Source organism: Pangasianodon hypophthalmus, chromosome 8 (assembly GCF_027358585.1).
Source record: "Pangasianodon hypophthalmus isolate fPanHyp1 chromosome 8, fPanHyp1.pri, whole genome shotgun sequence".
NCBI lineage: Eukaryota > Metazoa > Chordata > Actinopteri > Siluriformes > Pangasiidae > Pangasianodon > Pangasianodon hypophthalmus.
This window is the reverse complement of record NC_069717.1, coordinates 13448509-13469540: the sequence shown is the minus strand read 5'-3', so window position 1 is coordinate 13469540 and position 21032 is coordinate 13448509. Positions and strand designations below refer to the sequence as shown.

General features: G+C 38.6%; 1 protein-coding gene across 4 annotated transcripts in view; it reads right to left on the bottom strand.

Annotated features, from left to right (window-relative positions):
* LOC113527348 (IQ motif and SEC7 domain-containing protein 2) overlaps nt 1-21032 on the bottom strand; it is an 89640-nt gene that overhangs the window by 37710 nt on the left and 30898 nt on the right. Inside the window, exon 1 of one of the 4 annotated variants that reach the window (XM_026915087.3) lies at nt 310-2949. The exons of the other annotated variants lie outside the window; for them this stretch is intronic. Coding sequence (XP_026770888.3) covers nt 310-374 — 65 coding nt within the window. The 5' untranslated portion in view covers nt 375-2949. Of the gene's footprint in view, nt 1-309; nt 2950-21032 lie in introns of those variants that run through there. 4 annotated transcript variants of the gene reach the window in all.

Genomic DNA, 21032 nt, shown 5'->3' with positions numbered 1-21032 from the left:
TGCTGCATTTACATGTGAACCTCCCTGTCAAGCTGTCCTGTAGTGTAAGGAACACTGGAACACACAGCACCACCACCAACACACACACGCTTACTTGTTTTGCAGTGCGTGCGTGCGTGCGTGCGCGCGCGCGCGTGTGTGTGCACAAACATTGCTGTGACGCTGTGTCCTTTTCCAGCTGCTATTACACCACTTACACAGGAGATGCCAAGCCGTAGGATTACAATTACTACCTTAATATAAGACCAATTCTGATAACAAACCAAAAATAAACAAAACTAAACATAACGAACAACACAGGCGTCTTACCAGTAAACAAGCTTGTTATTGAGAATAGCAGGAGTCTTATCCGACGCGCAGTTGATGCACCACATTGTTGCTAAAACCGTTCACGCGCTTTAACGGCTAATGATTTAGCATTCATTTGTCTCCGGCGTCCATTACAGCGCGGGTTTGTGATCTGAACTCCTGCCAGAGAGCTGAGGGGAAACGTCAAAGCATCTCTCTCTCTCCATTTCTTTTCCTCTCTCTCTCTCTCTCTTTCCCTCTCGCTCTCTCTCTCTCTCCCTCCCGCGGTAAAATCTGGCTCGCGCGCGTTCAGCGTGACACAGCACTCATATCAGTTGTGATGTACAAAATGATTCTTTTTATGAATCAAAAAAATCGGTTCAGTTAAATGATTCGACTCATTGATTCGTTCAGGTAAAATCCTTTCGAATAACGCACTGCCAAATTTCTAGTCAGTAACAAAATGTTTAGAAGCCTTTAGCATTTAGCCTACTACTCAAAGGTACTAATGTATTCAACAAATAATAATAATAATAAATATATAAATAAATAAATAAAAAGTTGGGGTTAATGGAGGTTACTGGAAGATACACTCTATGGCCAAAAGTATGTGTGGACACCTGACCATCACACTGATATGCGCCCACTCCAGAACCGGTCACTAACACAGAGTTTGCTGTTATAACAAGCTCCACTCTTCTGGGAAGGCTTTCCACTAGATTTTGGAGCGTGGCTATGGGGATTTGCCCATTCAGCCGCAAGAGCATTAGTAAGGCACTGATGTTGGGTGAGGAGGTCTGGGGTGCAGTCAGCGTTCCAGTTCATCCCAAAGGTGTTCAGTGGGGTTGAGGTTGGAGCTCTGTGCAGGCCACTCGAGTTCTTCCACTCAAACTTCGGCAAACCATGTCTTCATGGATCTCGCTTTGTGCACAGGGACATTGTCATGCTGAAACAGGTTTGGGTCTTTCAGCTCCAATATATATATATATATATTCTTGTCTGAGGTGCCATATAAAAGAAACATATAAATGAAATCTTTAGCAGTTGACCACCACATGCAGACAGAACAAGAAACTTTCAGCATGCTTGTGAAGAGAAAATAGGCTTGTATTTGGATTATTTTTATATGCTGTTGTAATGTTCCATGATTGTGCACATATATGATATACCCTATTCAGGAATGACTGAACATTTTTAAGCAAATGCTTGACAAAAGGGAGAAGTTTAGACAACAAATGTTTACAGTTAGTACACTTCAAAAAGTCCTTTAAAAAAAGGTTCGATCATTCGCATTCCTTACATTAAGTCAGAAATGATCACAATGGTGCAGCTTACTACTATTTCTCTATGCTCTATTTCTCTAAGGAAGCTCAATCATCATCTGAGTCACACAGAGTCATAGCTGAACCACATGCTAGTCTGAGTGTTTGAAGTTTTTTCAAGGCTACTCAAGTAAGCCACACACAAATTAATTAATCAATTTTCAGTGGCCTTGTGCCAGTGCACTTAGACCAATGAAGCACATTCAGAACGCACATCCCTCCCAGCAGGGACACAAGCAAAATCACTGCCTCTCCTCCTCACACTGGCATTCTCATTATGACAACGGCCGAGAGGACGCATCAACCTCCATCTTTCATCCTTGTTCCGGGGTAGCTGTATAATTCTGCATTAACCTCCATTTTGATGATGCTTCCTTATTCCATTAATTTTAATATTTGTATACATACAGATTAATTACATTTACGTTTATTAATTTGGCAGATGCCTTTATCCAAAGTGACTTATGGCTTTTTTTATATTATAGTGTATTGACTACAGGACAATATACTCTATGTCCTGATATACAGTATATCTAATGCATTTCAAGCAGTAGTCTTTGGGAGCATTTACAATCTCCAATGAGTTTCATACCTAAGAGATGACAGCCTAGAGAGTTTCCTGTCTTTCAAGGGTTTTATAACCTAAAGCAAAAAGCAGGAGCCTAATACAAATGTACCTCTACTTTATCACACAATAATAATATAGATGTCCTTAAAATGAAAAGCTTCTGTGGACATAGCAACTCTGAGTGGAAAAAAAAGTCAGCTGGCTTTAACTGAACCATGTGCTAAACCGAGGGTTCCCAACCTTTTTTAAAAAATTTTTTTTCAGCTGAACCACTTCAACCTGAATTATTTGCCTCACATATCCACTGAAATTTCAAGCAGGTTTACTTCAAGTGAAACATTTGCTTGTTGAAATTTTTTTAGCTGCTGTTTTAAGCATTAAACCTTACTTTGAAACGTGAGACTGGTTTTGTGGGTTTGTGGCCAGGTTTTCATGTTTTGTTTTCAAATGCTTTTTAAGAAAACTGGCTTACTGCTTTCATTAGAACATTAAACATTTCATTAAACATTTCACACACTTGGGCAGGGGTTCAGCCTTGTCACTGTCCATGTGCGTAAATCCAAATATTAAACATTCCTCACTGTACTTACAGAACACTTCCCACTTTGGAACTTTTTCTGTCTGATTTGTGCTTGGATGTTCCTCCTCTTGTGATTTTCTTTTACTGACAACATATCTGTCCATTTTAGGAGATTTTTAAGGATTTGTAAAGATCCTTTTAGCCACAAAGACTGAATTAGCTAGCTAACACCCTAGTTTACGTTTAAGAACTATGATCACATGAACTATGATGACATGAAGAAATATTACTTGTTTTAATTAGATAGTTTTTTATTTGTAAAGATGTACACTCATTGTCAACTTTAATAGGAATGCCTGTACACCTCATTTATGCTCATTTATACAGTTATCCAATCAGCCAAACATGTGGCAGCAGCACAATGCATAAAATCATGCAGGTCATGAGCTTCAGTTAATGTTCATGTCAAACATCAGAATGCAGAAAAAGTGTGATCTCTGTGACTTTAACTGTGGCATGGTTGTTGGTGCAACAAACTGTCTGTCTGGGATTTTGACAGACAACAGAGCCTACAGTTTACACAGAATGGTGCGAAAAAAAAAAAAATTGCAAAAAACATTGAGTGAGCAACAGTTCTGTGGGTGAAAGCGCCTTGTTTGATGAGAGAGGTGAGAGGAAAATGGCCAGATTGGTTCGAGCTGCCAGGAAGGATACAATAACTCATATAATCATGCTTTACATCCACGGTGAGCAGAAAAGCATCTCAGCATGCACAAAATATTGAACTTTGAGGCGGATAGGCTTCAACAGCAGAAGATCACATAGGGTTCCACAGCCAAGAACAGGAATCTGAGGCTGTCATGGGCCCAGGCTCATCCAAACTGGACAGCTGAAGAATATAAAGTCACCTGATCTTTTTCTAGTCTTCAGCTGTCCAGTTTCGGTTGGCTTCTAGTTAAAGTTTACCTTTACAAAGTTTACATCAAAGAAATGTTACTTAACACCACATAAACTGGACAAAATAATAGCCTATCATATAGCAAGAACTATTTGTTAAATCAGCTTATTAAACCCCTACAATTAATCTATACTATGTCAAAGATACTGTAGAAAACTAACACAAAATAAAAATACAAATAGGGCTTGATGAACAATAGAAAATGATAACATGGACCATGTTCTCCCATTCCTTACTATTTATTTCCTAATATTTATAATTAATCTCTCAGCATTTCCTTTCTCCTTATTTCTTTAGTTTGCAACCATCAATTGTAATTGTAATCTCTTCCTCCCTCCTTCTTGCATTTCTACTTTTTATATCTCTCCTTCCATGGCTGTCACTCTATCCATCCCTTCTCTTTCGTCCCTATGTTGTCATTCTCTCCTAATCAAGTCAGACTGGAGAAAGAGACAGAGAAATGGAAGAGAGGGGGTTGGGGTGGGGTAAGGGGTTGCTTGGTAACGGTTACCGAGTAACGGATGTGGGAGGGTGCAGCGAACCGGAGTCGAGAGTGGTGTTGCTGTGGCAACCAAGGTTTCACACTGTCTTATTGAATTTGTCGCAAGATAGGAGGGCTCAAAGTGCAGATATTCCCATGCACATTCACATATGCTCAAACACACACACACGCACATATGTGCAAAGCCCCCTCCACCCCATGCAAATACGCAAGTGATTCCCTCATAATACACACACACAGGGATGCACATATGTGCAAATTCCCCTACGCCCCATGCAGAAAAAGTGATTCCCTCATACTATACACACACACAATATATATGTATATATATATATATATATATATATATATATATATATATATATATATATATATATATATATATGTGTGTGTGTGTGTGTGTGTGTGTGTGTGTATTTATTTATATACACATACACACACATATATATACACAGTAATAATAAGCCATATAATATACCAACAGTAAGTGCAGAGTTTCTGAGAAAGGGAATTAATTAAAGAGTTAGCACCATGCTAAGACCCCAACAATTAACTTCAGATTTTTTTTTTCCAGCATTTTTATCATGGTGGTAGGTAAATAAAGAGTTACATGTACTGATGGGTAAGAGGAATAAAGTTCTCTACGTGCTTATGAGGATCTGTCCAAGGTGCTGAAGAAAGCCAAGGTGAAAATGAGATCACATTAAACTGGCTATATATATACACTTATACAAGAATGTGAAAAATGGAGCTGGATGTCATTGAGATCTTGGCAATATTTTTAGTAAGAAGGTAAAAGAATATCTAATAATATGTTAACATTGCTAATATAATAAATGAAATGAATAAATGAAAGCTACTTTTGCGGTTAGAGGCCAAGGTTCTATACATAAGGTGATTAGTTAATATTATAAATGTTATTTCCATGCCACTGAATATATGTGAATATAAGTTGTCCAGCACAATACTGCTTGAAAGTATAACATAATGAAAGTCAAAATGTTAAAAAGCATAAGACTGTCATACTGTTTATTTTTGGTGTCTGTATGACCATGGGTGCAATTAGTAACAAAGCAGAGTGTGAAATAAAAAGAGCTGGTTTTGTGCGTAAGCACACGGCATGGCAACGGAAAAAGGTAAACAATCCTTTACCAAGTGCGTGCAGAATTCTCACAAGTCACTCGAGCACGGAGAACACAGAGTCCGTACTCAATAAATTAGTTGACAATTAAATTAAATCTAAATTAAAACATTTCATGTGATGTCAGCTTTTATTTTTTTGACCGAGACCACCTTGGTCATGTGGTATCAGACCGATCATTTGGTGTATGTGCAATCAACCCTTACAGAAATCAACAAGTATGAAGAAAAACCTGAAAAAACCTGACAGACCTGAAAAGCTCCTCTTTCCCTGCTAACTCATACATACTGTACATTAGAGCAGTGGAATCACCCTCAAATTCTGCCTGGGGCTTTTAAGGGCCATAAACTAAAACTATTACATTTTTTTAATGTATTATTTTCTTTTCTATTGATTAACAATGATAGCCGTGGTACAATAGGATGATTCTAATAAAAAAGAAGGGCATCAGGTGGCAGAGACGGTGACAGTTATGGAGAGACATGCATAAAGTCAGGCGATGAACAATCAGGATATCAGAGATCAAGAGAAAAATCACAAATGAGGTAAACAATCCAGAATCAAAACCATAAGCAGTAATCAGAATGAAGGCTAGAGCTGGCTGTATTCTTCACAGCAAGTATATGTTTAGAGTGAGCTTATATAGAAGTGAATGGTAATAGAGTCCGGGTTTATGCAATCAGTAATCAGGTGAATGTATACATGACATTGAGGTGTGATATGTGGGCATTGTAGTCCAAGGAGTCAATGTTTATAGTTTGTGGTGCATTCTGGGATATGGAGTTTGATGCCGAGTCTGGCGTAGACATGACAAAGGGCTAACAAACTATCCACTACCAGATAACAGCCTTTATTTTAGTAGCTAAAGTTTTTAAAAATATATATTAGGGGGAAAAGCAGTGTGGAAATGTTGAGTAGTAGCACACTATAAGCTGTTTCAATATTAATTTCACAAGACTGTATGGACCGAATGAAACGGGCACAAACCGCCTTCCACACCCAGTTCACCACAGCTTAATGGCTTAAAACCAACCAAATTTTGAGTGAAAAAAACATATAACTTTATATCAAGCAGGGCTAATAAAGGAAAGTTTCAATAAGCAGATGTATTTAAGACATGTCATCAATGCAAAACGTATCACATCACACACTGCGGCATGCTCTCTCTGATCCTCTAGCACTGCTCGACTGGTCCCACCATCTCTCAGGGTACAAGGCATGCATGCATCGAGACTCTTCTCTGTTCTGGCACCTAGGTGGTGGAATGAACTTCCCCTAGATGTCCGAACAGCTGAGTCACTGGCAGTTTTCAAAGACTTCTTCTAAAGACTTACCTCTTCATAAAGTACTTAAATTAGCACTTTATTAAAAAAAAATCCTTTGTATTGTCTGAGTGCTTCTTACTATATTACCTCCCCAAAAGAGTTTCTGGTTTTCTGATAGTATTCTTAGTTTGTGACCTAGCGAACCAGTATCAGAATGTATTTATTGATAGAGACTTCAAAGTACTTTTGTAAGTCGTTCCAGAAAAGAGCATCTACTAAATGCCATAAATGTAAATGTAAATGTAATGCAAATGCTTATTAATATGCTCTAAGATCAAGAACTGAATATTAAGCTGAGAGTTTAAGGGGTTAATGATAAGATCTTTTCTTGCAAACAAGGGCTGAACACTGTTTTTGTGGATGCTAATGAAGGGAGGCAAAGTAAGCACAGAAGTGGGTGGCTGGAATCTGTGCTTTCTATTTCAGCAAGCACTTTACAGATAAATGACCTGAAACAGGCACTGGAATAAAATACCAAAGGAATTCCTACACTTTTCATAGTTAATTAGCTTTGGTGTTATTTGTATTTTCAAATATTTAAAAGACTGAATGTATTTATACAGCAAGCATGACAGTTCTAACAGCAGAAGTTGTGTAAGCAGCCCTTCTGAGTATCTGAAGCCCAGCAAAGCTATTCAAAGAGAGCAGTTCTTCTTTCAGCAAAGAGTTATATTAGATTAAATTATCTTCAAGCCATCTTTCCCTTACAAGAGGTGTTCATTTTAACACATTTCAGTTTGTCTACCATTTTTCTGACCAAAGCACTTTTAATGCGTGTTCCAAATCCTTACCTTCTTCTGTACCTCGTACCATCAGTTCTTATTTTGTCTCACTTCAAGCATTAAGCATTTAATACCCATTAAAAGCCTTTCCAGTGCCTGGAAGGCTGACATCACATAGAGCTGACCATAGACATTATATCACTATTCTTGTAAAAAGCACAGCGTAAAAGCCAAATCAGAGTCAATAAAGAGCTTTTGAAATTAATTAGTTAATTTAGCTTATTCAGATAAGGGATAAGAGTATCTGGAAAACAGCCAAATGGGAGAAAACCCATGGCTCCAAACCAGGGCCGTGCAGAGACACTTAGAGTTGAAAAAAGGTCACATGGATCAAGATTTTAAAACACCACCTACAGCATAACCTGCTGAGCAATAGCAACTGATATTCAAACAGAACATTACAACCCACACTATATATGATTAGGCTGGCATGTGTGAAGTTATATAATTATTTTTTTGCTACAAAAGCTAGATAATATACTTCAAAAGCAACGGCATGGAACATTTTATTTCTAAACACGTCCGCAGTATGCAACCATGCTAGCAATCAACGATGTATTTATTTAGTTAGCTCTGACTTCACACTGTGTAGCAACCGTCCATTCAATCCACACTGCGTGTGTTCCACATGTACTATGGCTATGACAGCACATTTCTTTTATTTTATCAAGAAAACAAATGCCCAAATATATAACCTTGTAAGCTTTGGGGAAGGGGACAGGCAAAGTTGGCAGCTATAATCACAATACAGCTCAATAAAAATGTGACAGTGGGGCAGAAAAACAGTACATGCATCACGACTGTCCGTGAGTAACATGCCCCTACAAACACTTTGATATGCAAGACCAGTTTGCACAAATGTGACATATATGTGTGTGTTTGTGTGTGTGTGTGAGTGTAAAGGGCAAAGTGGCAGGTACTTGAGCACACAGAGGACCCCTATCAGGACACTCTCAATACCCTTGCACAATAGAGTTTGCTTTGTACTGTATGAACTGTTTGTTTACAGTATTGTTTATAGTATATTGTATAGTCTGTATTTACTGTGCTTATTGACAGTTGCACTGTGTCACTATGTTACTAAACCTCTTGTCTGATATCGTTTCATGTTAAGTACAGCACTGTGAACAATATTTCATTCCTGACATTATATCTGTCTGTGATGAAAGGAATGACAATAAAGCCTGCTTGACCTGATTAAAGTGCGTACTATGCTGAGCACATTCAAGTTCAGCATCAGAGTCTCCAGCACTAAGTGAGCAAATAGATTCATTTTAGTGTAAGTAAAAATTAAAACTGAAGGAACAGCCTAAACATGGACAAAATGACATCTACCTGCACAGGAAAACACATATGAAACAGGTAATTAGTTGGCTAGCCTACCAATTGATTAGCTTAATTACTGCAGTATAGCGCTAATCCATTTTAAGACATTAAGTTTGTGTTAATATATAAACTCAAGTTTATAAAATTCATGTTGTAGTAGTGACTTTGCCTTTCTGCTGCACTTTTGTAGAAAAAGTATGCATTTCTCATGCTGGTCTGACATACATATATTTTTTTTTAACCAGAGGCAAAGTATCCCCTTGCATCACTGACAAATCAAGCCCTACCTGTATTAAAATTCCTCAGAGTTTGCTGATGTGGCCCAGTACTATTTCTGGATTTTTTCTTCTGCAGTGAGATTGATGTTTTCCATTCATCCCTACACAAACTGGATTACATAAAAAGAATCTAAATAGTCCAGCTCCTAATATTGCTATTTATATACATGTCCTTACATGCTCTTGCCACAGCTATCATCACTGCTGTCATTTCCTCCTTTTTTTCTATATTAGCAGCTATAGGGAATATACACAGATCAGCCATAACATTAAAACCAATGACAGGTGAAGTGAATAACATTGATTATCTCGTTACAGTGGCACCTGTCTATTGGTGGGATATATTAGGCAGCAAGTGAAAAGTACTAAAAGTTCACGTGTTGGAAGCAGGAAAAATGGGCAAGCGTAAGGATCTGAGTGACTTTGACAAAGGCCAAAATGTGATGGCTAGACTACTGGGTCAGAGCATCTCCAAAATGGCAGGTCTTGTGGGGTGTTCCCAGTATGTAGTGGTTCGTACCTACCAAATGTGGTCCAAGGAAGAACAACAGGTGAACTAGCAACAGGGTCATGAGCACCCAAGGCTCACTGAAGCACGTGGGGAGCTAAAGCTAGCCCGTCTGGTCCGAACCCACAGAAGAGATACTGTAGCACAAATTGCTGAAAAAGTTAATGCTGGCTATGATAGAAAGGTGTCAGAATACACAGTGCGTCGCAGCTTGCTGTGTATGGGGCTGCATAGCTGCGGACTGGTCAGAGTGCTCATGTTGACCCATGGCCACCTCCGAAAGTACCTACAATGGGCACGGACCATAGAGCAATGGAAGAAGGTGGTCTGGTCTGATGAATCATATTTTCTTTTACATCACGTGGAAGGCTGGGTGTGTGTGCATCACTTACCTGGGGAAGAGATAGCACCAGGATGCACTATGCAAAGAAGGCAAGCTGTCGGGGCAGTGTGATGCTCTGGGTAATGTTGTGCTGGGAAACCTTGGGTCCTGGCATTCATGTGGATGTTACTTTTACTATGAGTTACTTTGTACCACTCACCTAAACATTGTTGCAGACCAAGTATACCCCTTCATGGTAATGGTATTCCCTAATGGCATTGGCCTCTTCCAGCAGGATGATGCGCCCTGCCACCCTGCAAAAATTGTTCAGGAATGGTTTGATGACAAAGAGTTCAAGGTGTTGAATTGGCCTCCAAATTCCCCAGATCTCAATCTGATCGAGAATCTGTGGGATGTGCTGGACAAACCAGTCCGATCCATGGAGACCCCACCTCACAACTTACAGGACCTTAAAGGATCTGCTGCTAACATCTTGGTGCCAGATACCACAGGACACCTTCAGAAGTCTTGTGGAGTCCATGCCTCGATGGGGCAGAGCTGTTTTGGTGGCACATGGGTGCCTACACAATATTAGGCGGGTGGTTTTTAATGTTATGGCTGATTGGTGTATATCTTGCTCGTTCATCGTTGTTTGTATGTCTGGATGTAAAAGTCCCACAGGACTGTAGCTCTGTTGTTTTTCAGCACTCCCTGTGGTTCTTCCTATTAAGTTTTATCAAGTGGGTAACCTGTAATCCTTGCAGATGTTCCCTGTATGATCCATACATCTTTATTATGCATGTACACTATGCCAGTAAGTGTTGGACATGCACTATATGGCCAAAGGTATGTGGACACCTGACCATCACACCCATATGTGGATCTTCCCCAAACTGTTGACACAAAGTTGGAAACACAATTACACAGAATGTCTCTGTATGCTGTAGCATTAAGATTTCCCTTCGCTAAGGGAACTAAGAACTAAGGGACCCAAACGTGTCCCAGCATGACAATACCACTGCACAAAGCAGTGTTTGCCAAGGTTGATGTGGAAGAACTTGAGTAGCCTGAAGAGAGTTCAAATCTAGAGGCATCTCTATTATGACAGCAAAGGAAAGACTACGTCTGGAATGGGATGTTCTAAAAGCACATATGAGTGTTACGGTCAGGTGGCCACAAACTTTCGGCCATATAGTGTAGTTCCCCTTGCATTCATTTTTCCTCCAATAATCCATTTAAAATCTTTTCATTTCCTGACTTTTTATAACATATCTTTATTTTCAGTTTCAGTTTATTACTGCAGTTAATACTATTCCAGGAAATGAAACTCTTAACTGGGACTGTGCTTTGAATGTGCAGCTTTCACCTCTTCCTTTCCTTGAGTCTTCATTATGCGTGTCCTTGCCGCTTCGTTCAGTGGCGTGTTTATTGGTCCTACAGAATATCTGATTCACGGTAGTCACTGGGTTTCTGCACAGCCCTAAACGTGGCTGATAAGGATGAGTGTCCTTGGTGTGTTTGTTGTTTTTGTTGGCTGTCAATCAATGCGTTTGAAGGCTTGATAATGTACCAAAACAAAAACAAAGCTGCTATATTTGCTCAGGCGTGGATTTGATTTAACATCATAATGAGCCTCCTATTCTGGGTGTTTTCTGTATGACCAACTACAGCGGGGTGTCAAAACTGCAGTACTGGAAGGTCAAACATGGCTGACTCAATCAGACTTTCATTAAATGACTTTAGTATGCTAGAACAGGAAACCAATCTCTGGAGGTCTGCTGCCCTCAAGCAATGGTTCTTTTTATTATTTTTTTTCTTACAGCAATGGTTCTCAAAGTGGAGCTCAGGGACCCCCAAGGGTCTGTGAAGAATAACCAGGAGGTCTGATTTTTTTTTTCCAGTCACAGTGGTGGAAATTATAAACTACTATTATCAAGGTTATTATATTTAGTAATGAGCTCTTCTAGTTATTAGCCTATTCAACTGTTCTCTTGAATTCAATGGGTTTAATTAAAAATTTAAATTCAATAACTTAAAAACAATTCAGCCTATAAATATGGACCGAATATGTCCTGTCGGTAAAAATTTCAGGAAAAGAAAGCTCTGTGAATCTGAAAAAAAAAACAATAGTTTTGTACACATTCAAATAATGTTCACAAAATAAATGGGACAAGTATACTGACCCGTAATTTTTAATTTCTGATCTATAGCACTGACTGTACAGTTCATTGTTTTGAGGAGAAAAATGTACATCACTGATTACAGTTATCTGGCTAGCTTCTTGCTAACAAAAGATGAACAGAGAGGTATTAGACTCTGTGGTTCAGAGGCTATATGCTGGGGATTTCAAATACACAGTTTTTTTTAAAATGTTATTTTAATCATTTTTGCTCATTTTTAATAATTTCAATAATTCTGGAGGGCACTGCATGATGTGGTTTGCACAAATCAGTTCAGTAATTAGCTTTTAGTAATTTATTTATTTTTTAGACACAAGTTAATTGAATCTTACTGTCATGGTGGAAAGTTGCCATGGTAACTCTTAAGGGTAGCTGAGCACTTTTCTACTTGCATCTTGTGTTGGATGTCTCATGTTATTCCAGTATTTTTTTAGCGACTAGTAGAATTATATATATATATATATATATATATGGAGAATATAAATTTTAATTTGAATCTCGAACCGAAGGCCATGCTGAAAAAAAAAAATCCAGCATGATCTGACCAGCTACCAGCTGCAAAAACACAGGCCGAGCTGGTCAAAACGGTAGCTCATCTTTGCCAGATGTTAAATAATTTTCCAGGTTCCTAATTGCTTGACTAAACTGATCAATAAATGTTTGAGATTTCCAAATTGCCTAATTTTTGTTACATCTTTGATGTAGCACTGGAAGTGGTAATTCAGAAATGTTTCTTTTTTTTCAACACTTATAAGCTGGAAAAGACGGTCTACCCGCTAGACCAGCTCGGCCTGTGTTTTAGCAGCGAGTAGCTGGTTAGACCACACAGGATTTTTCGGCAGGGGAAATAAAGTACTGTGTTTCTTCCAACAAACATAAAAACGTTATGTTTCTTGGAGCAAAGAAGAGAATAAAAACTTCCCAACATAGTGCATACTGCACCAACAGCCTCGGTGGCTTTGATGTGTGTTCCTTGATCTGCTGCTTCATTCCCTTTCATGACTGCCTGACAGCCAAGGCTTAATCAGCCGGATTAACCTTCCATGTACTCACTTCTTCCAAAACATATTAACAAATTACCACTTCACAAATCCATGCACAGCATGGTCTTTTAATCCTACACAAAGTTCCTACACACTTTAGTAGAAAGGGAACCATATAGTGTTGATTATTACAATTACTGACAACACGCTGACTGCCTTTGTGTGTTCTAATGAATAGCTATAAACATGTACCGTCAAAAACGCACTCGAATGATTGTGGAACATTAAAAAATTAGTGACTAGGAGCATTTTTGTGTCTTAAAAACATATATGGACTTTAGTTCCATTATACTTTTGCTAGTAACTGTGTGGACTCAGGCTCAGATCGTTCACCCATAGGTCACTGAGCTTCATACAAACATTTGAACATCATGCACTGTTTCCCACAGATTTACAGAAATATATTTGGGTGGTGCTCAGAGGGGACAGTGGGGTGGAGACTATCTCTCTCTCTCTCTCTCTCTCTCACCCCCCACACTCTCAGCTCTTTCAGCTCTCCTCTCAGTTGGAACAGACAATAATACATAAAATGTTTATCCTTTCTTCCTCTTTATTTGCATTATTGACTGCAATTGGAATCTAATTAAACAGTTATACACAGAATAAAATTGAGTTTTTAAATTTTTCTTCATATTAACGACTATATACTTAACAATATATTAACTATATATTATGTTTCCTCTCTTACACCCATCCCCCTTTCATTTCCTCAAAGACCCATTTATACTGGATCATTTCCTTCATATCAAGTTTATATCTGAATAGATTATCCATATCAAAATATAAGTTTAAATGCACACAAGACTCATTTGCAACAGATTTAAATCTGATCGCCAAAACCACTTCAGGAGGTGGTTTAGCAATGTGTAAATGCATTCGTCTTGTCAAACTACATTTGACGGTCAAAACCCCTCCCAATAGGTGACACACATGCTCCATTACTGCTGATGTTTGTGCTTTTAAAACATTAGCCAGATGAAAAAAAGGTCACTATGAATCACTATATTTGGTTCAGCCACCATCTTATTCATAAAACAACGAAAAATGACAAACAGTGGAAGCTGGTGTTTGAAGGTAATGAGCTTATTTGCATATTAACGTGCAATAGGGCTATCAGATCTCAGTCTGCCTGCGCAGGGATGCACTGGTCTACAAGTGTGAATGCATGTGGTTAAAAGCTTATCAGGACACAATCCAGACACAAGATGCAAAAAAAAGCAGGTCTAAATAGGGTCAAAGGTTCCTCTTGATTTCTCATCACTGTATTTCTCTAAATGTCCTTTCATCACTGTCTACCCACAAACTGGAGAAGGAAATAAAACCCACAGTGTATAAAAGCATTATTGATCTGTTTCTCCTTCTTAACCAATAACAAGTTTCATTATTAAGGAGATGAAGCTCTCTTTAAGGGTACCGTAATGATGTGTGCCATCTTTTCTGTGTTCTTCCTACTGTTTTCCTCAGCATCAGTGCAATGAGAATTCAGTAAAAGAACATAAGCAAAGTGAGAGGAGGGAGAACATCCTGCTCCTTCCGTTTACCCTCTACCCCCACAGCAAGCACCAAAGCAGGCTTGCAGCTGCACAGTGCTAGTCCAAACTGGTAAATTATTGAGCGTTGCTTCGCTCCGGTACATTACACTTCACTTCGTTCAAGCCCTGATGGGTTCAGGGTTTATTTTCTAGCAACATTTACATAAAGCCTTCCATAAAAAACTCATATTGAGATAAAGTACTCAATAAACTTACCTACAAAGATATAGTTAGAAACGATAGCCATTTATGATTTCGTAGATAATTAGATATACAGAGATTTACAAAGACTCAAGCTATGATGATAAAAAGGCAGAAAAAACAGAATAGAGATATAATGCTGAAGGCCTTTACTGCTTTGCTATTAAAGCTGTGCTACTGCTACAAAGCTGGAAACTGTATTTGGAAGTGTCCCACACACGGACACTAAGATATCCATAGAACAAGGCACATCTTGTTGATATGTAGTCCACAATATACCAGAGTATCACTACAGAACAAATGTACATAAACAAATGACAAGAAATATTATATATGCTACACTTCTACACACACACATGCTTACTGTAAATATTACAGTACAGAGATTCTACCAAACACAAACAGAGTAAGAGCATGGTGTATTCTCAAACAGCAAACATGCAGTTAGATAATAAATAAATAGGACCTTTACCTTTGAGAGAGGTGTCCCAAAAATTTTTTTTGATCTTATATATCAGTATACTGGAGAACAAGCAATCCCTCTCTCAATCCCCTTAACCCACTCATTCCCTTTCTCTCTCTCTCTACCTCATTCATTCCTGCTCTGACACTCTCACTCTCACTCTCTCTCTGGTGAAATGCATGACTGCATTCCTCTTCACTCTTCTGCGCACACACACAGATGTGTGAATGAGCTGTGAGCTGTGCATTGCATGTGAAGGAACTACGGAAATGAGACGAGCATGCTGTCATGCCACAAATCAGATCAAAAGGCATGGTGCACATGAATCAGGTTAGAAATGCTTGACCACATTCCTCTAAAAGTGTGCATGCAATTCATATTGCATCATTCAGCACTGTAATTCAGTACTGAGCCAAACCCATATTCTTGTTTTTTTTTAATTTAAAAATCTGCAGCCTATGCCTCTATTAGGGATGTAAATGAATACAAATACATTAATCGCAATTGAACAGATTCTAAACAGATAGCAATGAAGTTATGAATAGGAGGTGCACTATTCATTTCCGTTTGCATTACACATTTCACTTTCATGCATCAAAGCATGTCAGAAAGGTTCACAGGGAATCTGGTTGAGACTTTAGTTGTACATAAGGACTGTACATAAGGTTGCATATAAGGACTGGGATCCCATGGGACACAACTAAAAAAGTCTTGCAAGCAGGAGGATTTTACTTACACGTAGGCGTGAACGAAGCTTGAGGGACAAACAAAGACCATGTTTATAAATGTGATGTACATTAATGTTAATATGATTCAATGCATTTATAGTATCCTTAGTAACTGCCTGGTCAGGGCCGGAGAAGTTTAAATTAGATTACTAGTTTGTTTACACTTTAAGAAATAGAACCAACTAAACTCATTAGAAAATTCTGCAGGCAGGTACAAACAAAAATAACAACTTTCTGTAGCTTCCAGCTTAGGCCACACCTCACTTTGGGTTTAAATCCAAATGCAGACACAGATACAGAGAGTGGCATTGTGTTAGACCCATTGTCTCTATATGACTGAATCTAAAATATTAAGAAACGAAGAACATTCCTATTTCAGATGCCTTCCATGAGCTGCATGTGAAATAGATGTGTATATACGCTATATGGCCAAAAGTTTGAGGACACCTGACCATCACACTCGTATATGGATCTTCCCCAAACTGCTGTCACAAACGTGGAAGCACACAATTGTCTAGAATGTCTTTGTATGCTGTAGGTTTAAGATATCTCTTCACTGGAACTAACGGGCCCGAACCTGTTTCATCATAACAATGCCCCCTGTACAAAGCGAGGTCCATGAAGACATGGTTTGCCAAGGTTGTTGTGAAAGAACTCGAGTGGCTGCACAGAGCCCTGACCTCACTAAATACTTTTGGGTTGGATGAATTGCAATGCAGTGTCCATGGATTTGGAATGAGATGTTCAACAAGCACATACGGGTGTGATGGTCAGGTGTCCACAAACTTTTAGCCATATAGTGTACATGTATTTGACCAAATTAGTAGGCATATTTGAGATCCTAAATTGCTCTAAAAGCGATATAAAATCTAAACATCTTTCATAGACTTGGAACCAGGAAAGGAAAAGCAGAAATTGTGGCACATCAGCATTACATATCTCATTTGTCATAGCTAATAACAGTTACTAGCATTGTAACAACATGCAATTTTAAAGGCCTAGTTTGCAATTATGAAAAACAATTAAAGATCTGTGTCATATAGCTTAAAAAATACAGTAATCTGCAATATTTCCACGCAACTGATTTTGCTAATTCCTTTGTTTCATTCTTCAATTTACATTTTTTCAGGCCTGGAAATTAGCTCTATTACAAGCTGGAACAAAGGCGATCAGCCATGGCCCTTTTCTGTAACAGATATACATAATTACAGCAGATGGATTGAGCTAGCTAGCAGGATGGGAGGGATCATCAGTGTTTTCATTACAAGTGTGATTTACTTTGTAGGTAGCAGAGGACATTGCAAATTAGAAACTGCTCATTTAACACTGATGAAAAGCTGGTGTTATTTTCAGCACATATGTGGCTAAAAATTCATGGCTGCAAAGACAGCGTTTTCAAAAAGCAAGAGTTTTAGATGTGTAATAACTTACATTCAATGACTTATGAAACCACTGGGTGAATATGAATGTGTTGAAAGAACTCAAAAGCACATAATACAATTCACAGACTTTAAAGCATTGAACAATTTTGAGATATAGGTACGCAACTAGTAAATAGTCATATAGTAAATAGTCATATAGTAAATAGTCAAATAGTAAATCCGCCAGCCAAACAGAAATCCCATGTACATTCAGATTGTGTGATTTAAAACCTTGATAACAAATGTCATTAGAAAGACCCCCTAGGTCTGCTTGTTTGTTTGCTGACGGGAGCTCATTCACCAAAACATGGGGTTGATAATCTGCTAGATAAAGTGCACCTGTGCTCATTTGCTTGCATGTTCTCAGAAGATCACCTGCTAATTGGCCACTACCACCATAACAAATGCTCGCTAAAACACCTTTAATTAGCGCTTAGTAAATATTGCCTTAATGGGCAACCAAACTTACTACCTGAAATGCGGATCATGAAAACCGTACCATGATTTCCGGAAGTGATTTTCGTGCATGTGAAACTTACACAAGGACGAGCCCCCTTTGTCCGTGAAGGTTTTCAAAACAGTTACATTGACCCATCATTTCTAAAGGTTTCTGTACATGCTACACCACTCCACTCTCAAAACTCTCTCGATCAGAGACTAAATTTGGAGGAAGCACAATAAATACCAACATAGCTACATTGTAACTGTAATAACTGAACAGAACATTTACTAGGAATATATTGTTTGTTTCTATACTTGACCTAAGTTCTAGAAAGTAAATTACTTCTCAATAACCTCTGTTTTGAATACAGAATATGCTAGTTATATATAAAAATGTAGTTCTATTAACACCGGAAAACTGCCAGGGTGGTGAATATCACAAGGATACCTTCTTGTGTATTTGTCCATGCATGCTGAAACCTTCAATAAAGTCACAAAGTGGCTGTATGATGTAGTATGTGATATAAATATTGCTGTTATACAGCCATTGTTTCCCTGGAACCTGGACTTCCCACCGAATCGGCACTGGTTCCCAATGACGGGGAACCCTGGCCGTTATTTGGCGCAGATATACGTAACAAGCATTCAAGCAATTCACTCCTCCTTACCACCAGGAACAAGGAACATCATCTGGACAGCATATTCCACAATGTCATGAGGAAGCGACCCACCATAGGATGAATGTAAAGGTGTTTGGAGATAATCACACTAATGCCACTGGGAGTGGCGATGTTAACCTTACAGAACCTGGAAAAGGCCCATGGTAATTCCAAAGTAGTAGCAGTAACGACATCCTGATGACTGTGGTGGTTTGAGTGTGCCACATGCCAAGACCTCCTTTAACACTTTCTGTAAAAACAATTTGACACCGTGGCATAGTGAAATGACTGGTGCTGTGCAAAAGAGCACATGCGCTGCATGACTGCATCCAGCTTAATTCAGACCCAGCCATTTTGAGATTGATTAGCAATGGAAGGAACCACTGAGAGAGGAAGAAATGGCCCTGGAGAGAGAGAATGAGGGGTGAGTGGAGGAAACCCAACTCTAGCCTTGGTATGTTGTGTTAGTAATGCAGCTAATGTTGTAGGTTTGCTATGTGCAGAGACCTCAATATGCTAGCATTCCTTAGCAACATGCCCTCTTGGTTGGCTAGACAACGAGGTACATAAAAATAAATATAAATAAATAAATAAATAAATAAAAGCCTGAGGGGGGATGCAGAAGGAAACCTGTGACGATGTCATAAGTTACCCTTAGTGTTTATATGTTCTGTGTTTGTTTGGTTTATATTATTTGGATAAATGTTGTTTTCCTTTGTTTGTTGGCTTGAAAATGATTGCGGTTATTTTTTCTAGTCTAAGGTCTACATTATACTGAAGAAAAGACACCAAGAGTTTCTTTCTTTGTTTTATTTAGAGTTTATATCAATTCCGTTTTCTTACCTTTTGTCTCTGGGTTCATGGCTGCAGCATGGTTCCAGGGGTGGGGTTTAAGAGGATGTGCGGCCTTCCTGTTCCCCATTTTATGCTATCTTGAAGAATTATGGGTAGTGTAGGCCTAGTCTATTAAGCCTGTGCGAGCAGAGGGAGGGGCCATTGTTTTATTTTGTGTTTATTTTGAATATAGTTTACGAAGATGTATTGTTTTATTATTTCTGGTATTTGGTTTTTGGAAATCTTGATGTTATTTTGACTTATTTTGAATTTTAGTGTCAACTGTTACAATATGTATATATGATTTCCATTCCCTTATGCATGTGAATTGGTTTGACCCCTGAGATAGAAAGGGTGCATTTTGTCTGTTTGAAGGCAGTTCTGGAGAGGCACCTCTGTGAGGAGGCTCAGAGCTAGTGTCCCTGCTTAATGTTTTTTTTTGTTTTGTTGATTTTTGTTTGTGAATGCAAGCTCTGGGGTCAATAAATCTTTTATATTGATTGCGAGCAGTGTCTGCTGCCTTTTGCTCTGGTCATGTCTCCACAAAACCTTACCTGCCGAGATGAAAGAGGGTGTTTTAAGGGAGACTCTTAATACCCGCTCCAGTAGTAAGTTCAATAACAGGCAGTATATCGAGAGAGACTCACTTGACCATGTTGGTTGTACTTAGTTAGAGACTGCAAATGCTGGGGAACTGACCCAAAGTGCTAAGGAAGCCCTCACTTGGTGGAGATGCATGGGAAATGGCAAGGAAATCCAACTGCAGCCCCTGTATGTGTGTTAGTGGATTCAAGGTAACTATGCAAACTCAGTGAGGGTGAGGGAGGACCACTCAATCATGTGCTCTCAGAACTACAGCTCTTTAGATGGCTGGCAAAGTGAAAAACTCAGAGCGCCAAGGAGAAAAAACTGTTCGTCACTAACTCATGGATAGCACAAGAGTGATAGTTAACAAGGCTAGCAAGCCAACTACTGTAGGTAACCCAACTGAAGCTAGTAGCTAGAGTTCCAAATTGACTCCAAAAAGTACTAAATACACTCACAAGCTGTTAAACAGATAGCTAAAAAGGTGTAGATGAGGTCTGGTATGTGCATGAGCAGAGAAGAAAGGGAAACAACTGCTGTATAACAACAGTATTTTATATGAAATACTACATCATACAGTCACGTTATGACTTTGGTGAAGGTCTCAGCATGTGAGAGCACGAGCACAAGAACGTGTCCAGGTGATTCACACAGCCCCTAGTGCTTAGGAGCAGTGAAACAGAACCACAATCTTTGAATAACCTTTTTCATTTTTAGATAATCAGCTATTTATTTATTTTAAGTGCTCTTTTATTAATAATGTCTTATGAGTGTTTATATGACTATACCACATTGTGACTGCAGTCAGAAGGTGTTGATTAATTTTCTATAAAAGCACGACTATGACAATAGCGCCAGCTGCAGCACAACTCACAGGTTTATGATGATGTGCTTGTTCTAATTAACAAGACCTCAAAATATGTTCTTTAACAAGGAAACATGAGATATACAGTACTGTGCAAAAGTCTTATGGACCCTGTTTTTTAAATATTAACTTTAATATCCATATCTAATATGTTTATTTTATGACTTCTGCATTATTGGGTCTATAAAAACATCTAGATTTCCAAACATTACTTTTCCAACCAAAATGAAATGTTCCAAC